This window comes from Abrus precatorius, unplaced genomic scaffold, assembly GCF_003935025.1.
Source record: "Abrus precatorius isolate BTA unplaced genomic scaffold, Abrus_2018 Scaffold3, whole genome shotgun sequence".
Classification (NCBI taxonomy): Eukaryota; Viridiplantae; Streptophyta; class Magnoliopsida; order Fabales; family Fabaceae; genus Abrus; species Abrus precatorius.
The window spans coordinates 30,837,488-30,857,602 of NW_020874373.1; the positions used below are offsets into that span (position 1 = coordinate 30,837,488).

The following is a 20,115-nucleotide window of genomic DNA, read 5'->3' on the forward strand; positions in this document are numbered from 1 at the left end:
AACACAAGTCATGCGTTCATATTTATTGGTTTCAAGTTCACATGAATTATCATCGAAGCAGAAAAACAAACTTAAGAAGTCACTTTTAATAGTTATTTGCTTCAAGGAAATTTTTTTTATTATTTATTTATATTTTATAAAATATTTGTTTTATATAGTTTTGAATTTTTTTCAATAAAAATAACAAATAACGAACCGCAAAATAACATCATCAAAATTCTGTAAATACTTTTAAAAACAAAATATGTTATCCATAAAATTCATTACTCTTGGTTTCACACTAAGTTAATGAAAGTTTTTACGAAAATATAACATACTGTTTCCAAAAAATTATATTTACAAAAATCTTGATATTTTTAAATAAAAATAATAAAAGTAAAGTATTAATTAAAATAAATAAAAAATTAAATCTAATTTTAAAAATAATCCAATTCAATTAAGTGGGGAAAATAAACTAGAACTGGCAATTTGTTAGAAGCGAAGTCAGACTTTAGCCTACTCACTAACTCCTTGAGATTACTATTATTATAAAATAATTAATTATTTTTAATAACTTTAAAATGTTTATTAAAGAAATTAAGGAGACATGAAAAGAAAAATGTGGTAGGAGCTTAATTATGAAAAAAAAAAGCGAAATTATTGATTTGATCATATTCAACAAACTATATCCAATTCTAAAACTCCAAGTCAATACAAATAAAAATGATAACATTATAATAAATATACCTAATCAGAAACACGAATTTTATCCTCTTTGTTTTCATATTTCTATTCCTTGTTGTTTCTGCTAACTAGTAGAGCAGACACGGGGTCGACCCGAGTCAATACCCGAACCACCACTCTTGCCTTGTGTTAAAGATCCAAACCTGACCACGTCTCGGATCCTCACCATCATGCAAGGAGTTTCATCCACGCGCGGTTCGTTCTTGACTCAACACCCCTCACCCCTCGCGTCCTTCACACGCGCCACCTATCGCACCTTTTAACTACAAATGTTAATTTTCAAATCAAAATAATAAACAACCCCAAAAGGGTGTCACGTGAAGGTCACGTGACATTAGCTCTCGCAGTGAAGTGCTGCTTTTATCTTCTGCACCGTGCATGAGATGAGGTTGTTCACTGTCTCCACCGACTCCACCGTGAGCTTCGCCGTGGGGAGGCTGTTCACAAGTATCTGAAACGCCACAGTCAAGAGGGACCCACTCACTCTCTGCTGCGACGCGCCGCCTTGATCTTCGCTGCTGCCGGGTCCGTCGGGCACGATGGCGAACCCAGACGGGAGAAGCGCCACGTAAGCAGAGTCGCCGCCATTCATTACGACGTGCATGGCGGGGATGTCAACCGGCGCGTACACCACAAGTGACCCCGACGCGTCCGTGCAAGTCTCCTGCAGGATCAACATGCTGCTCTGGTTCGCATTCATAGCCTGCAACAAAATAATAAAATTAAAAATTAAAAAAAAAGAAATCCAATTTTACGTGTTGTCGTTTTCGTTAAGTTCGGTGCGGGGCGCTAGTCAAACCCGGTACCACTTTTTTTTTTTCTGTCATAATTTCAATTTTTTTTTTATAATTTGGAGCAGAAAATAATGAGGTCAGAACTGAGAAAAATAGAAAGTTGACAAAAGTCCCGTATTTTGACTTTTTGTAAAAGTTTACTGAAACAAACGCTGCCCTATTTCTGCTACCAATTGTCTTCATAGATACTTCCAAAATTTCCAAGCCTGTCCTTCTCAATTTCACCTTTTTTATCCTAACACTAGGCGACAAAGCAAGTTTGACGTTTCCTCATCTCGTGGTCATTTTCGTCATACTCAAGAATGGTAAAACTAACTTACACCATTCAGCTCCCCCTCCCAAAAATACATAAAGACAAAACTTATGCATTATATACATATATCTATCATTATTACAGATTCATGTAATAAAATTCCCTTTTAATTAACTAATGACATGTAATATCTCCCTATTGTGTGTGCATATCAGATGCAAATGCAAATGACACAAAATTGCTAGCTTATGAAGTTAATGTGGAAAAAATAGATTTTGATAAAGGGGTGTGTGTTAAATAGTAAGGAAAAGAATGAAATGGAAAAGGAGTATACATACACTGGCTCGAAGGAGGGAGACCGAGTTAGCATGGTCTTGTCCCTTGGCAATGTGAGCCATCTCTTGCATGGGTCCACCGTTGGAGAGGATGTCCCACTCGCTTCGGAGTCTGTCGTCACGGAGGAAATCGAAGAGCCTCTGAGGAGAAACGGGGAGCCAAACGGAGGTGGCTGCACTCAGCACAATCCCCGGAGGCTCACCGGGATCATCAACGCTCTTCCTCGTCATCACCCTCACGTCCTCTCCCACGTTCCCCGCATTCAACTTGTTCCATTTATGCACCGTCGACGCGCACACCCCCGCACAGAAATTGTTCGTCATTCTCTGCGCCAGCTTCAACATGCTTCGTCTCCCACCCCCACTTATTGCTGCCACAACAACACCTTCTAATTGATTCAATTCATGTTTATAACATTTACTTCATTATCTGATGGTTAAGCATATCTTATATACCTGAGTGCTCTCTAGAGGGAACTGCTGAGGACATTAGGATGGCTAGACACTCGCATTGGCGTTGAAGGGTAGCCACCCAACGCTGTGCACCAAACCCCATTCCTGAACTCAACAAGGGCCTGTAGAGCTGGTGGACTTGGCTTTCCTCGTATTCTGCATGCTCCACCCATGTTACCTGCGTGTTCATGCATATCGTATTCATGTCCAACTTTTAAGAGTGTTGTTTGGATTTACGTTAAAAAATTCAAAACGTGAATTAAATATAAATATTATAATTAGTAGTATTAGGCAAATACTAACTAGTAGCTTATAATAATAGTTAGTGAATAAAAAATAAAAATTTCTCATCGAGAAACATTATAAATACACATTTTCTGTGATTTTTGACGTAGTCTAAACGTAAATTTTAATAAAATATTATCATTTTTAATTCTTTAACCCGTACCCCTATAAAACCGGTTAGCAAGATCCATAGTATTAAAATAAATGTGAATTAAAGTGTTAGATTTTATAAAGTGCCAACAATTTTGAAGAGAAAGGACTAATGGAATGAGTAATATGGATAACTAGTGAAAATGAGAAAATGACAATTAATTAATTTTTATTGAAATTATTTGTTTAAGAAATCATTAGGTGCGAAGATGCCGATGAATAGAGAGAAGTATTTATGCAAAAGGGAAAACTTGGAAAAGGGTGACGATTGGGCTGAAGGACAAGAAGCCAAGGGTATCTATCTCATGGAGCTGAAGCAAGTACATAAAATATAGGTACTAGATAAAGTCACCCGGGATTTGGAAGAGCAGCTACGTGCAGTGTCAAAGGGCATCGAGATTTGCTACTGCAGTGTGGTGAACTCATCCCAAGCACTCAAAAGAAACAGACAAAATGTTCAGTCTTTGATCTTGACTCAAAAGGGTCTGCACTAAATAATTTAATATAACAGACCTATGGACCGTAGGGGCTGGAACCAGGTCACGTATAGTTTCATGCCTTAAATAATGCTTGGGGAATAACCAATGTAGCATAAAAGATTGGAATAGAAACATCATATGAATTGTTTATAGAATTAAAAAGTAGGTGAAAAATTCGAATACAAATTGCTTAAAGAAGATATGTAATTAATGTGTTTCATGCTACAAAAATTTAAGTGATAGAGACTTCCATGAATAAATTATTGGGTTAACCTTGATTTATGCAACATGGTGTAATACTCAAATAGTTTAAGGGTTCAAAATCAGTTGTTGAAAGCTGAAGATTGGAATATAATTGAGACAAGGGGAAGCATCCTAACCAAGGGTGCAAATTCTTTGAAAGACTAAAAATATATATGGGAATCATCACTGACAGAGAGGTTCTACAGTGAGTAGTCACTAAGTAGCTTTGAAAAGCAAAAGCTCCATGATTTCTTAGCTTGGTGTTTTGCCCCCACTTTTAAATATGTAGCACAATTGCGCTACCATGTTGCAGTTACTTGAACCCACTCGGGAAAAATACAATAAATGTGATGAAAACATCAAGGCAGGTGAGATAGTACGGTTCAGTAGGTGGCCTACATATATTTAGAAAACTATTCAGAACACAACGTTTGGCAGAATGTGAATCATTTTTACTGTCTCCAAAAAAAAAAAAAAGTTGGGATGCTAAAAATGCAGTAAGAACATAAAACCAACCATTCCGATGCTAATAACTAGAAAGAATATTGGTAATTAATTTACCTTAGAGTAACCATTCGGCATATCTTGCACCACGCAACCAGAAGGAAGCCTCCTACAGTTCACAAAAGTGGGTGCACCAGAAGTTTCTCTGATGGTTTCTATGGACACATCTACAACAGCCCATACCCCTTCTGCGTGCTGCTTGCAAAAGCGTAGAAAATTGACCTCACGAACAGGAACCAAGGGAGAAAGGACTTGAAGTTCCGCATGCATCTGGGAACAAAATTTTTGTTATTAAAAAAAAAACCTACCAATAATAATTATGAAAAAAAAAATGACGACATATATAATACATGTAGTGGAAGATAACAATTTAAACTTACTAGTTGAAGGGCACCATTTCTTGTTCCATTTATTCCACTAGATATCACTTCAGTGGTGGAGGTTCTAGCAATTACACAAGGGAACATCTCTAACCAGCGATTCTGTGGCATTAAAAAGTGAATCAGTTTTTACACACAAACAAAAAAATGTCAACTTAAAATGAGAAAATAACAAAACCAATGCAGCCAAGAATAATAAAAGGTATTAAATAAGAGGGAGTGAAAAAATTTAAAAAAAAATGAAGGTAGTTGAATGGCTTACCGAGTCCATTAATGTTTCAACAAGGGCCAAGCTGTTTATGATGACCATGCCAGTTTCTCTAGAAGCCTCAGAGACAAAACCACTGGGTTTCAACCCAATGCAAGGAGTCATTGTCCTTGTGTACTCCTCATGGTTCAGAATTTCTCTTCCCCCTTCCAAACTTCTGATCCAAAGAGGCTCACCAGTCTGAGCCATCTTCACCAACTCATCCATTGCAGCCAAAGCAAGCTCTAGAAATATAGACCTCTCCACTGATCTGTCAAAACCAGTACTCACCACAGTTGTTGGTCTAGATGGAGGTGACACCATGCCTAAGGAGCTTGATATTCCAACCCCAAAATCAGGCCCCAAAGGCAATGTTGAAGGCACAGTGTTCAAACCACCAAAACCATTACTACCGACGCCAAGTTCCAAACTTGAGTTTGGCAATGGAGGGCCAATTGAGCTTGCCAAAGATGAAACTGGACGACCCAAAAACTTGCCAGCAAGTGCACAAACACGGTCTAGTTCATCTTTCAATCGAGCATTCTCAATCCTTAAGTGCTGTTCTTCAAGTGAAATCTCACCAATCATGGCTGGACCCCCACAGTTTGAGCAAATAGGATTCCTCATAGCTTCCCTCATGGACATGTTCTCTGCTCTAAGCTTATCATTCTCTTGCCTAAGCAGCGAGTTCTCATGCCGTTCCAATTGTGTCTGCCACAAACAACAAACAAACGATTCATGGTCCATATCAATGCCTCAAAAGAGAGAATTTCCAAGTGAAAATGACTTGAAAAGGGTTGGCATAAGGGTGTTTGTTACCTTCATTTGTGTTCTTCGATTTTGGAACCAAAACTTCACCTGCCTCGTTTCCAAATTAAGCCTTTTGCTGAGTTCAAGCCTTTGCTTCTCATCTGGGTGAGGACACTCCTTGAATAGCCTAAAACCCAGAAAATTCAAAAACAAAAAAAAAAAACAATTCAAAACAAACCCAAAAATAAGAAGCCATAAAATCCCAGAAATGAAAAAAAAAAAAAAAAACAGTGTTGAGGAAAAGATGAAGCTTGAAAAAACTGAACTTTTTTGTAATTAAAAAAACAACCATACGCTTCAAGTTCTTGTATTTGTTGAGGAGTGTGTCGGTGATAGCGCTTTTTTCTTGGTGGGTTGTCGGCAGCATCAAAATCATCACCAGAACCTCCATCCATGTTATCACTACCAGATCTGCTTTCATGTTCTTCTTCTCTGTTCCTTCTCAAACCATTTCCCTCAAAACTCTCAGCCATTAATCTGTTTACATCCTCTTGTCCATCTATATCACTTTGCTGCGTTTTCAAACAAAAGAAGCAAAGCATAAGCAAACAGAACCAAACAAGCCCTTATCAATTATTATTTCGGAAAAGCATAAGAAGAAGGAAGGTATCATATATATATATATATATATATGAATCTCACAAGCGCTAGAGAGAGGCCAGGAGAGTTGAACATGGATTTGGCCAAAGTTGGAGTGGCTAAACGAGGCTGTGAGATTGCACTAGAGGGCATTCTATCGTTGCTGATGCTGTTGTTGTGGTTGGAACCGTTGTTATATGCAATATCTGCTACGATCCTTGCACCTCCACCACCTTGTTTCTTCTCAAGAAACCCCCCAAAACTCATTAAAGTAGCCACTTTTCCTTCTTTTTTCTTTTGCCAATCAAGTGCTACAAATAAACTTCTACTTAAAACACCTTTTGGAAGCAAGCTGTGACTATTAATAGCTCAGCCTCATCAGTGAAAATTTTAATCTGTGTTTTGATTCACCCACCCCGAAATTTGCAAGCCCATAGAGCACCACAAAACATGAAAAGGGTCTCTCAGAATCAGCCTTATATACCTGTGAGCGCAATCAAAAAAGAACCTTTTTAAACCAAGGAATAAATGAATAAATAAATAATGAGAAAGATAACAAAAGGATAAAGCTAAAAAAATAAATGAAAAATGCTGTCTTTTTTTTTTTACTGTTATTTGGAGAGAGAAGATTGATTAATATTAACAACTACTATTATTATATTATTATTATAATAAAAAAAATATAAGAGCGTTTATTACTGGTTTTCTCTTTATTACCTAAAAATGACAGGATGGCATGGCAACCCTAATCTTCAGTTGAGTGTGTGTTGTCTCGTTCCCTGCATGGTAACCGCTAAACTTGACTATGTTAAAGGCTTGAAAGAGAATTAAAAAAAATGAATATTTAAAGAAAAAGGTTAGAAAATGAAACGCTTTACATTCATACTCATAGTCATAGATTTATGCATAGAGAAGAAAGAGAAAGAGAAAGAGAACTAACATGTGGAATCATGAACGCCTTACATACATACATGAATCCAAAAAGGGTTGGTTGACTCTTCACACTGATTACACACACTCTCTATCTGTTTCTGTTTTAACCCTTTTAAAGTCTGTGAATGACTGTGAATATATCGTAATATACCTTTTGAATAACTTTTTGGGGATACGAAAGAAAATGAAGTTACAAATGATGGTGTTGTGCACATCCACGGGGCACTCTCATCTCAATTTTTTTCCTAAACTGTTCTTGGGACGCTCAATAATTTGACCAAATTAGCTTAATTCACTCATATGGCAACAAAATCATCACGGAAATTTACGTTTTTATTTTTAAAATTAATTAAATATGGAAGACTTGGGTCCATCTTCTTTTGTCCATTTGTTCACACATCTATATGGGTTGCCAACAAAATGTATGCACCGCCCTTGGAATTTTTTTTCTAATCAATTGAGTTTTTTGAGTTTTAATTTTGTTCCATGTAAAGCATTTTTAATGCTTTGGTTTAAAAGAACTTGATTGTGAAAATAATCAAAAGAATAAATGTTTCTTTGAATTCTCTAGGAATTAATTTCATTCTCTTTCTGAGTAATTTTAGATTAGGAAATATTTAATGTATTTGATTTTAAATTTGTTATTTAAACTATATTTGGAGAGATCGATTTGAAGACAAATAAAGGAAACATTAATTCCTTTTTGTTTTAAAATTGATAGAGTTATACTAATCCAAATAATGGCAAAAAAATTCCAAAAAAATGATAAATATTTATAACAAAAATATAATGAGTTAAATTTTGGCCTTAAAAATACAAAATTTTGAGTCAATTGCAATGGTCATGATAATCTTTTTTATTTTTTGTCAAATAAGGATAACTTTTACTAAAAAAAAAAAACTTTAATGTTTCTAAAGAACTAAACATATGTACAATCCTTTAAATATATTTTCTTTTTGTTATTCAATAAGATTAAAGTCTCATTTGATTATCACTGCCAATTTTAAATGTTGATGTTCAATGTATGAATTATTAAGATGAATTTTACTATGTGATTACAAGATAAAACTTTAAATTTTTTATAATTTTAAAACCAATTATATAAAATGATTAAAGGGAATTGATAATAGATTAATAGGAGAATATAACTACATCTAATTAAATTATTATTTTTATTCAAATATCTAAAATAAAATTTTACCTTTCCAGCCTGTGAACAAATCTAAATAGCATTTATTACTTTTCATTAAATTATTGTAATTCCTTAAATAAGATAATATTAAATGTTTATAAGATGTTGAATAATTGTAATAACTAGTTAATAATTTATGTTTTTATTTCTTTAACATGCGATCTAAAGGTCCGCATTTACAATTTTTAAAAATTGTCATCACTTTATTATTTTCTCTTGAATCATTAAATAATAGTATTAAGAGACAATAATAAAATTTAAAAAGTATTATTATTTCATTAATTTTTAAAAATTAAACGTAATGAATTATATTTTTAAAACAAAGGAGGAATTAATTACAAACATATCAGAATTTCAGAAAAGGAAAAAAAGCTTAAGTGAACTTATTTATCTAAATAAATTAACATTTAATTTAATTCAAAAACATTGAAAGACTGCTGAGCATATGAAAAACTTTATTGGGTGATGAATACTTTATTACTCACAAAAATAAAATTAAAGAAACACCTCAATATAAATTTTTTATTGTCTAATACTAATGGTATTGAAATGTCATAATGAATATTTAACGAATTCTAATATAGTTAAATAGAACTATAAAGGATAATAAAACCCTTTCTATGAGATTTTAACGTAGTTTCATTTTAGGGAAGTTTAATTACTCAGACACTCATATAGAAATTTTGTTTATATTTATTTTTTTTCTCTAATATTGGTAGCATTTATGTATTGCCATCTTAAAATTATTAATTTATAAAGATTTGGTTCATTTTTATTTTATTCTTAAATTTAATGCACATTGATTGCATTTATGTATTTCTATTTTGTGAATATACACATGACAATTCTTAAAAATATTTTAATGAATTAGTTTAACAACTCCCCTAATTATTAAAAAGAAAAAAACAATTTTTTTATTAAATTAATTAAGAAATTTGACGGCAGTGTATAAACCCCATTTTGTTTTAGTGTCCAGTTGATAACGCTTCCATTTTTTCTATTACTAAGAAAAAAACTGTAGGATTAGGATATCCTCCTTAATGCAAGACGAATTGAAGTTGTTGATTAAATTATCCACGTTCAATGAAATGTTAGATTTTTATTTGGTTAATTGATTAATTTTTAAGGTTGATTTTTTTTATAACATTTTTAAATAGAAATGATCTCACTTTAATATAAGTATAAAAACTCTTATATTTAATTTGTGTCTTTCATTTAACTCATATTTAATAATAAGTTTACCTATTATATAATTGATATTAAAATCAGATTATTTGAGTAACACACTTGTGAATAAATCTTGTAACAATTATTTTTTTTATAATACAAATTATGAAAAGTTCATCGAAGGTATTATCAATTATAAAATAAAATATTATTTTGAAAAATAACTATTATACTATTGATCAACTTTTTGATAAATAGCCTTTTTTTTTAAACAACAATATGAATTCGTTATAAATAAAATTGTAAGAAAAACAAAAAAGGAGTTAAAAGATATATCTTATAGTAAGATTCTATTCGAAAAATTTAGTTAAATTTATCTTATAATTAACAAAATAGCTGAAAACCAATAACTAAAATCCTATAATTTATAACTTTACACATAGCTGATTGAACTAGAGTTATTTATAAAATTAATATAATATAATATTAATATTAAATGAAGAGAGATTTAAAATTTGTTTCTATATATTTGTAATTATTTATAAAGGATAAAATTAGTAAAAATCGATAAGGGTTAAGTTGAATGATACTTTAACAAAATTTTCAACAACTGACTTCAAAAAAATTAAAAGCACTTTTAATTTGTGATTAGTAAATGAATTGAATTTATTAATATTAACTTTTAATTGTATTAAAATATTTAAAATAATATATTTTTATTGTATTTTTATAATTTTTATGCAATAAATAGTTATATTTAAAAAAAGGTTACTTTTTTATATTTAAAATTAGTCATAAGAGATAATAATAAAAAAAATAGTCATAAGAGGTTATGTTATTTTTTTTCTACGATGATATAAAACGACTTTTTTATATATATAATTGCTACATTTTAAATATAAACATTTCTACATCACTTCATAAATTATTAGTTGAATTGTTTTGTATTCCAATGAAAAGCTTTGTCTAAAATATTTTAATTATAATTTTTAAAATAAAATAAATTAACACAAAAATTAAGAACCAATTTAAATTTTCTAAATATATTCACCTTAAATATATATTTGAAAGAATATTTAAAACACTTTTAATGTACGAATGTCTGTTGTATCAAGTGATAAGAAACTTTATTTTTTCATGTAATGTTTTAGATTCATGTTTGGTTAGAAAAAAATATGTATAAAATATTTAGTTTGACACAAATTGGTTAGAGTTTAACATGACTTTTGATAAATCTTCAATTTCGATGGATTATCTTGTGAATTTTGTTACAATAATAATGTAGAGATGAAAATCAAAGTATTTTGAATCTTTTAGAAATTTTAAAAAGTGCAAAGTTTAAACACATTCATGAATTATGCATAGTTTGGCATCCATTTCATGAATAATCATGTAAATTAAAGTATTTCATCGTACTGGTTCATATGTTATAAGTGAAGCACATAATTATCTACTTATTCTGTGTAAAAGTATTTGTTTTTTACTTGAGACTCTACACTAAATAATAAAAATATTATAAATATAAATATAAGTATTTATGAGAAATTTAAAGTTTATAATAATAAAAAAATTATAAATATAATAATAGGTATTTATAGAAAATTTAAAATTTTATATATGATAATATTTTTTATAAAAGAAAAATAGATATTCATAAAAAAAATATAAAATTTTATATTAGGAAAAATTACTAATAATTTTTATCTCTAAAATCTAGAAAGAAATTAAAAAAATAAAAAGTAAAATTATCATAGAGTTTAATTCAAAAATTATTATTAGTTGATTTTAATAATAAATATACACGTAACAAATTGTGAATAATAATAATTTTTTTGAATACTTTTTTAAATAATAAATTTTTATTCATAATATAAATATTGATTATTACATTCATTATGTATATATGATATTGAAATAAAGTATTTAATAGTTTTTAAACTTTAAAATATCAATTAAGGTGAAAAATAATTTAAATTCCTAATTTAAATAAACATAAATTTTAATTAATTGACAAAATAAAAAGTGAGTTAATTATCAAGCTTAAGTTTCATCTTTAGTCTAATGGGTATCCAATCTTTAATCCCACAATATACATTAAAATAAAAACTAAAATCTCTTACGCTTTTATTGTAAGCATGAGTGACTTAAAAAAAAAGTTTGTTAAAATATATATATATTTTTGCTACATGTTAAAATAATTATTAATATATTATTTATTGTAATTTTTAATAAAATTTTCAACTAATGTTTTTTTATTGAAGTATTAGTTTACAAGAGTTTTTTTTAAAATAAAATTTAAGTTTGTTATTCGGGTTAAACTTAAATATTTATCAGCATGAACATTTTTCATAAAATTTTATTATTATTAGTATAGAAATGATAAATTTTCATAAAATTGAGGTTGATATACACAAATTGAAAATGAAATGAATTTGAAGTGTAGCAACGGTTGAAGAAGAAATTGCAAATTGAAAGAAAAGAAACCAACACTTAAATGCAAGGTCATCATCACATTAAATCATTTATTGAACATTTCACCCACTAAATCTAAACATCAAAATCATATATTGAACATTTCAAGCTCCTGATTATCATACCACATTTTTCAATGCCTCTTTCAAGTTCCTACATTTTATAAATTAGCTCAGACAATAATATGTTAGAGAGAACACGCACAACTCCCTCCAATATGCCATCTTATTTCTTTCTATTTTGGCTTCAGATATTACTGCCTATCTTACATTATTATGAAGTTTAATTAATTTGAGGGTGTTACTTATCTATTATTTTTATCCTTTTTTATTTTATTTATTTATATATTTTAGGGAAACTCAAACTTAGCAGGTTGTGGGGAGTACTACTACTTATGTAAATTTTTTTTTTATATAAATTATTACAATTTAAGAGACATGATTGATAAGTAAAAGAGAAAACAAAATAGAAGTTAAATAAAAAGAGTGGTGTAATAAAAGTAATAAAATCTTATTGTGTGTATTTCTCGGCTATGGAGAATATACGTATAATGTACTGTGAGAATTTAAATCTACACACTTTCCATCAATGCACAATTCTACTCTTGAATTGCTTCGGAATTTAACTTTTCAACTATCCTTAGTTGAACTTTGTCATATGTTTTTAATGATTCTTTTAGTATTTTTCTTCTTTCATCTTGCATTAGATTTCACTTAGTATTAATATAAACATTTTCTAAATATTATTTTATTAATTATTATGATTGTGTAAAATAATGTCCTTAAAATATTTTATAAAGTGCTCAAGTTATTGTAGTATTTTAAGTTATAAGTAAATTAAATTATTTTAGTTATTAGCTGACAAAAACTATTCTTAATAAACAAGCAATCATTAGAAAAAAATGTTAAAATTTTAAGAAAACAAATAATTTGAGACAATTAAGATGTTCATAATCTCAGAGTTCATATTTCCCCTTAATTTTATTGTTTTTGTGTCTTTGAAAACTGTTCTGTATCATACTTTTAAAATGTTTCATTAAAATATTATCTTGTATCAAAATAATCAAAACTCTCATGGATCCGTTGTTCGGCTCTGAAAAATTGTTATATTTTTCATAAAATATTATTCAACTATCCCCTAAATGCTTAAAAATATTAAATTTTAAATAAGATGGATTTAATAAAATAAAAAAGTTTAAAATGTAATATTTTTTTATTTAATATCTATAAAATTACAGTAAAGATTTAGAATTATTGACAGAAACAAATGGTTTGTTTCGCGTGAAAAATACATTTGCTTTTATTTCATATTTTTATATATAATTAGGTAAAAGTTACCTTATTATTGTTATTATTTTTAATTTATTCAATAAAAAATAAAATTATTTTCTCAAACAAAAATAGGCTAATTTTTTTTTAATGTTTTTTTCAATATTAATTATAGGATAAAATACCATTTTACTCTACATAAATATAATTATATTTGATAGAAGTAATTCATTTTATTTATTCTTATCAATTTATTTTTTTAAAATATGTTATCCGTCGTTACTTATTGATAAAATAATATGCATTTTAAACACATTATATCATATATCATCTTAAAATATTTCTTGATATCACATGATTTAATGCATACCATTACGTAAAAAGTGGAAGTGTATTTTTTTTAAAGCTTATAAAAAATAAAATTAACAAAAAAAGTTAAAAACTAAAACTAAAGTTAATTATATTTACAAAGATTAAAAACATATTTAAAGTTAAACTTATACCTTATTATCATATCTTAAGATTGCAATTAAGTTGCATTGTATTATATATTAAGTTAATAAATATTTCCTTTGTGAATGAAAAAATAACTTTTCCCCCTTAATTAAGATGATATCATTAAGATGATTACATATGATTAATGAAAGGTATTAATTAAAATCATTAAAAATGTATACAGAAGGATGCAATTTCTCTTGCTGGTGACAACAAGACAATTGAACCTCTTGCTGGTGCTGGTAAAAAAAATTAAAGAGGCTACATTAAAATGGTACTTTCCTTTTTCTCTTCTGTACGTTATCACTACAATCATTGTCGAGAAATTAATACATTTTCCCTTCAATTTCCTAACATTCTTGAATGTATACAATATGATATGATTTGTATCATTTAGTGAATTAGATGCATGATTGTCTATTACCCAACATTATATTTCTCATTCACATCATCAAGAAAAATATATTTAATCATGTATTCCCATTTTTCGTGAAAGTACGTACGTGGTACATTACATACTAAATTTCTTCAGACGTAGCTATTTGCATACGTTGTTCGTGGAATTGTGATGTTCACTAATTAATTTGGTTCATGCATAGTTGCATATCATATCACTTCATAATTTCTCAAGTTCTTTTATCCCCAACATTTTGATTAACAATTATAGAGGATCGAAGGTCAAAGAACAAACACTAGCAACACATGTTCATGAGGTTGGCGTGCCAGAGCTAGTGAATTTCAACGGAGTGAAAATTTAGGAAACGTTTTCATAAGACTTTTCACAATTATTGATGCATCAATGTCTATATGGATAGACCAGTTTCCTAACAACAAGCAGCTTTAGGTATATATGAATTCATACTGTTGTTTATCCATAAATGTTTTTCACATGAATTTGATTTCGAGAAGTATATTAGTAATATATATTTTTAACATTTTATTTCATGGTGATTGATATATGCTAAAGAGTATTAAATTATTCTATAAAATATTTCTCATTATTACCAACGGAGATTAGTCCAAAAATGACTCAATATTGCATACGCAAAATCTTGGATTCGAGTCATTGTGCATACAAAAAATCTCTAATAGTAAACTCATTCACCACATTCATGTGTATGACCCAGATTGAATCTAGATTAAACATAATAAGAAACTCAAAAGAAAATATTTCTCATTATTTGAAATATTAAATATTAAATGATTGTTAAGATTTTTTATTTTGTTTTTACTTATCTGTTTTGTAATTAAAATAACACATAAAATCAAAATGTAATTATTTTTTGTATTTATATTAAACTATTTTTAACATCATATATGACCTCTACTATTATTTTGTTTTAACACATGTTTATGAATACACATTAATTTTTTTTATCAAACAAATGCTTACGTATAATTTAAAGTAATGATTTGTTTCTTAAGTTATTTGTGTTTTTATTTTTATTTTTTAAGTCTCGTTGAATATAAAAAAATTGTTAACAAGTATTTTAAAATAATGATTAAAAAATAAATTAATACCAACTATTATATTAAAATTCTTTTTAAGCTTTTTAGTGTGGCATTTATTATTGTGTTGTCAAACAATGTTTCCAATAAAATCACCATGTTTTTTTAATCATTTTAGTATTTTTGATTATTAAATTATATTCATTACCAATATTATTTTTATTATTACATAAATTTGATGCTACTCATTAAATGAATTGAATCTCATATTTTATTTAATGAACTTTATTTATTATTTAGTAAAACATACACTAATTTCATCGAATAATAACAAGGTATGAAAATGAATATTACCTACACATTTGTTTACAAAATATATGTGACATGATATTGGATATATGAAAAAAAAGACAAAGAGAAAGAAAAACATCAAAAGATCATATCAGGTAATGGATTTTTTTTAATGCATAGATAGAGTTATTGTTTATCAGTTAACCTGACACAGATGAACAAAGAGGCTGTACACATCTCGAACCAACCAAGTGTACAATGAGTCAATGGCTAACAAAGAAAAACAAAGGTTCTTTATTGGCAAGTTAATCAAAACACCTTGGTCTTGATGGAGAAATAATACTCACATATAACTTCTATTTAACCAAATGGGTGGAGGTTTCTTCAGAAGTTAAACCACCTCAAATTTAATGACGGAACATATAACATTTATTTTAACAAAATTAAAATTGTGATTATTTGAACTTGGATCAAATTAAGTTGGATGTACATAGTTTCTTAGGTTTATGATGAAGTGTTATTATTATTATTATTAGTATTAGTAAAGGTATATTTAAGTAAGCAACTTAATCAAACATTTATTCAACAAGGTTTCATCACATAAAAACAAATATTTGTATAAATTTGATCATAAAATACATTTAAATAAAATTATAAAATTAAGTTAAAAACATATTAAAATTAAAAACTATTTTTATACAAACTCTTCTAATTCCAATCACCCCAAAGTAAAATTATCCGAAGATTTAAGTTTAACGTTTTAAATATAAGTAATGTCTCCAAAGCAACTTATGCATTGAAAATAGGCTTCTTTTTTTTTTTTTTTTTATAGAAATATAACTTTTTGAATACAAAATTATGCATGTGTCCTGGAAACTTTTTTTTTTTTTTTTTACGTAAATGTCCTAAAAGTGGGTCACTAAAATTGATTAAAAACGATTTCTCTCGTTGCAGAACAACATTAAGTCGACTTTGATTTTGTCCATTCGTGCTCTAAAGAAGTTGATCAAAGTCGACTTTATTGCTACAAAGAAGTCGATTTAAGTCGGCGTTCTTACTCTATGGAAGTCAAATTTTACTACTGGTTTCTCGATCCAAAAAAGTCGATTTAAGTTAACTTGCATAGTAAGGGTAAAACGATTAAAATTATTTGAAAACGATTATAATCGACTACTATATATCCCAACTGAGAGAGAGCCGAGATCAGAGAGAAGAGACTAGAGAGAGTGAGATCAGAGAACAGCAGAAACAATGGAAAAAGATGGATAACAATCTATATCGGTTTAATTTTGTTGATCATATTGCAAGCAAACTGTTAACACAAGTAAATTAATTTTTAAATATATTTAGTTAAATTATAATTAATTATTTATGCATTTAATTTAATGTATTATTAACTCTGTAATTATATGTTTAGAAAGATGTGTAAATGTTAATAATTATTATATTGTAAATTAATTTTAATTGTTTGTTATAATTATAATTATTATATTGAGAAATGTAAATAAAATTCTATTATATATTTTTAATTATTATGATAATTTAGTTTTGTATTGTAGTAATTTATAATTATAATAATGTTGTTATAATGTTTTCATTTAAATCTTGTATATACTATTTTGTTATCGTATAGGAAGCTCAAATTTTAAAAAGTAGGCATTATAATATGATGATTATTACAGATTCAAGAATAGAACTACTTCTTAGGAAGACTAGTTTTTGGATGTTGCATAGATGATCCCAGTATTTAATAATGATAGGGCACTCATAAGTACACTTGTAGAATATTGGAGGCCTGAATCACACATTTTATCTTCTATAAGGAGAATGTACAGTCACTTTGGAGAATGTTGTGTTTGAGCTATGCTTACGTGTGAATTGAGTCTTTGTAAGTGGTTGCATTGGAGTGTGGGAGAAATTTTATAATAAGAATATATGGACATTGTGTGAAGCTCAACTAATGGGCCTGCATTTGATAGAGAAAGTGATGGATCTGGAACTGAACCTCCAAAGCTAAAATGATCACTTTGTAGTTTGACAAAAAACTCTATTATACAAGCTTCAGTAAATGAGTTAAAATAACTAAACATGCGATCAATGTGCTCATCTTTCTGAATTCGCTACCTTTTATATCGAATACCATTTGACTCAATATCAACTAACATCTTATAGAAAATTTTTGAGACTTATATATTATTTCCCTCATACTCCTCTAGTATTCAGCTCTCTAACTATAGTAAAATAATTGGTGGACGAACAACTAACCAAGCCTGATTGTAGCTACGAAATGTCTCTCTCTCTCTATTATGTTTACAATCTCACTATTGTAATATATAAGCACATGAATATCATTCTCTCCCATTTTACTAAAATTTTTACACTCAATTTGTCAAATTTTCGAACAACTTGATGCAAACTCAAAAAGCTGTATGTTTATTTATAAAGGACAAGGATATTGAAATTGACTTTTAAACTAAAATCTACTTGAATCAACTTTTACATTGTATTGAAATCTACTTGAATCGACTTTTATATATAACTGAAATGTGTAATATTTTAGTAACAAGTCGATTGAAGTCAACTTCTGTTCTAGCACCATTCAAAATTTTAACCAAAGTCGATTAAAATCGACTTTTATGTAATTTAAATTAGGACATTTACGTAAAATATTTTATTTTGATGTATATATGTAATATCAAATTCTTTTTATTTTATTTATGTAAAAAACCCTTGAAAAATAAGTACTTGGGTAGGAGCACAGAAAGAAATGTTAAGTTTTCAAACTAAAATTCTAAGAAAAACGTTTGTGAAATAAGGCAACGGCACCTATATAAGAAGGGTGATTTCTAAATCTGATATCGTTCCAAAGAGGTAAAAGAAGTTACTTTCCATATAGTGTAAATGTAACGCTTTTCTTGTCATTCACTTTCATAGGAATCGAGTTTGAGCTAGCAATGGAAAAGACAGTGTGAAAGGAGGAAAAAAAGGCATAATTTAAATGGCCAAAAATAGAGAATTGAACAACCAATTGAGGGAGAGAGAGATAGTTGAGCAAATTAGAATTATCCTATTTGCTTAGAGCCACGTTGTTGCCCATTTACTTGTTCAGCTTTATGTGGTATGGACTTGCTACTTGCATTGAAAATTGCACACATGCTCTGTTTGGTGACTCTCAAATGCATAAATGTACACTACAATTTTAGTTAGTTAACTTAATAGAGCTTGCATCATTTCTGTGGGGATATATAGTTCATCATTATAGTTTAATGTTTTTGTTAACGTGTATTAGAAGGTATGCAATCATTTTCTTTTGTATTATCTTCATTTCTTTTTATCTGTTTAAAAAGAGAAAATTTGTACAGATTAAAAAATGTAATTATTTTGTGTGAGTTAATTGCTAACTTTTCTAATTGAATATCTTTTTTAGTTTGCACTACTCAAATATATAAACAGAATTTGTCCTTTTTCTTTGGACAGAAAAATAGGAGGTTATATAATAAATTTTTATTTAAAATTATAGAATATCTCAAAATTTAATGTGTTGATGATATTAAATGTTATAATTTTTAATATAAATTATTACTTATCAATTTTTTATTATATACCCTTAAATGCATATTAGCAAAATTATATTATTATAATCAATCTGTCGAGTATTGTCTCTTTGATTTTTGGAAACAAATTTAAAAGTCGGTATACAATAGTGATTGTAAGTAATACAGTGAGTGAGTGATAAATGTTAACTTCATCTTTTAAATTTGAGTTTATGAAACTAATAATAATAAAATTACAATAAAAATATTTATTATTCTATATTTTTAATATAATAAATATATTTTTAATAAAATTTTATTTTTTTAAATGCTTAAACTCATAAAAATTAACAAAATTATAAATTAATTTTAGTTAACTAATTTCATTTTCAGTTAAATAAATTAGATATTAATGATATTCTCTTTCAATAATCTGTGGCTTATATTAATAGAAAATTTTTATTATTGTTGTTGTTATTATTATTATTATTTTAAAAATCAATATTAAGAAATATTTATGTTGATATTTATTATTTTTATTAATTAATAAAATAAATATAGGAAAATAATAAGACAAATAATGTGATAATTTAAATAAAAACGAGAACATTAAATTTATTTATTTTCATCTATGTGCAAAACCTTTAAGTGAAAAATGAAAAAAAGAATCGAGGGATTAAAATTTTTAAAGCTTTTATTGAAAAGAATTATCAACACAAATTTTTATCATTATTTGTAATAAAAAATATATTCATCGATTGTTTAATTAGTGTCTTAAGTTAAGACAGTTATGATCAAGATCTCAAAGATAATTCAAAAAAGATAAACTTTTGTAAAAAAAATAAAAATAAAATCATTTTTATGATCTTAACTGGTGATTCATGATTATTCATTTTATGTTGGGTATCAGAAGGTACATCACTGGTAAATATGATAGATGTGCTTTCAACCTTTACTTCTCCCTAAAAATGAACTGCAACAACAGTGCTCTGAAATCTGAATGTTCTAAAAACAAAAGTGCATTTACTTTTCTTTCAAGAATTAGCAAAGCAAGTCAATACCGATGTTGAAATTTTATTT

At 28.0% G+C, this 20,115-nt stretch overlaps 1 protein-coding gene across 3 annotated transcripts; it reads right to left on the reverse strand.

Moving 5' to 3' along the window:
• Positions 1 to 619: 619 nt before the first annotated feature.
• On the reverse strand, positions 620 to 7,287 carry LOC113861343 (homeobox-leucine zipper protein ANTHOCYANINLESS 2). Of its 3 annotated transcripts, XM_027494104.1 has the most exons (11): positions 7,176 to 7,287; positions 6,953 to 7,014; positions 6,299 to 6,719; positions 5,951 to 6,168; positions 5,666 to 5,783; positions 4,862 to 5,557; positions 4,600 to 4,701; positions 4,277 to 4,489; positions 2,562 to 2,736; positions 2,109 to 2,476; positions 621 to 1,426 (listed from the first exon to the last, which is right to left on the reverse strand). In XM_027494104.1, the coding sequence occupies exons 3-11, from the start codon at positions 6,500 to 6,502 to the stop codon at positions 1,058 to 1,060; spliced, it is 2,463 nt and encodes an 820-aa protein (XP_027349905.1). In that variant the 5' UTR covers positions 6,503 to 6,719; positions 6,953 to 7,014; positions 7,176 to 7,287; the 3' UTR covers positions 621 to 1,057. The 3 variants fall into 3 exon arrangements, with proteins under 3 accessions (XP_027349904.1, XP_027349905.1, XP_027349906.1); XM_027494103.1 differs by lacking the exons at positions 6,953 to 7,014; positions 7,176 to 7,287 and having other exon boundaries at positions 620 to 1,426; positions 2,109 to 2,491; positions 6,299 to 6,721; XM_027494105.1 differs by lacking the exons at positions 6,953 to 7,014; positions 7,176 to 7,287 and having other exon boundaries at positions 4,277 to 4,414; positions 6,299 to 6,687.
• Positions 7,288 to 20,115: the final 12,828 nt, after the last annotated feature.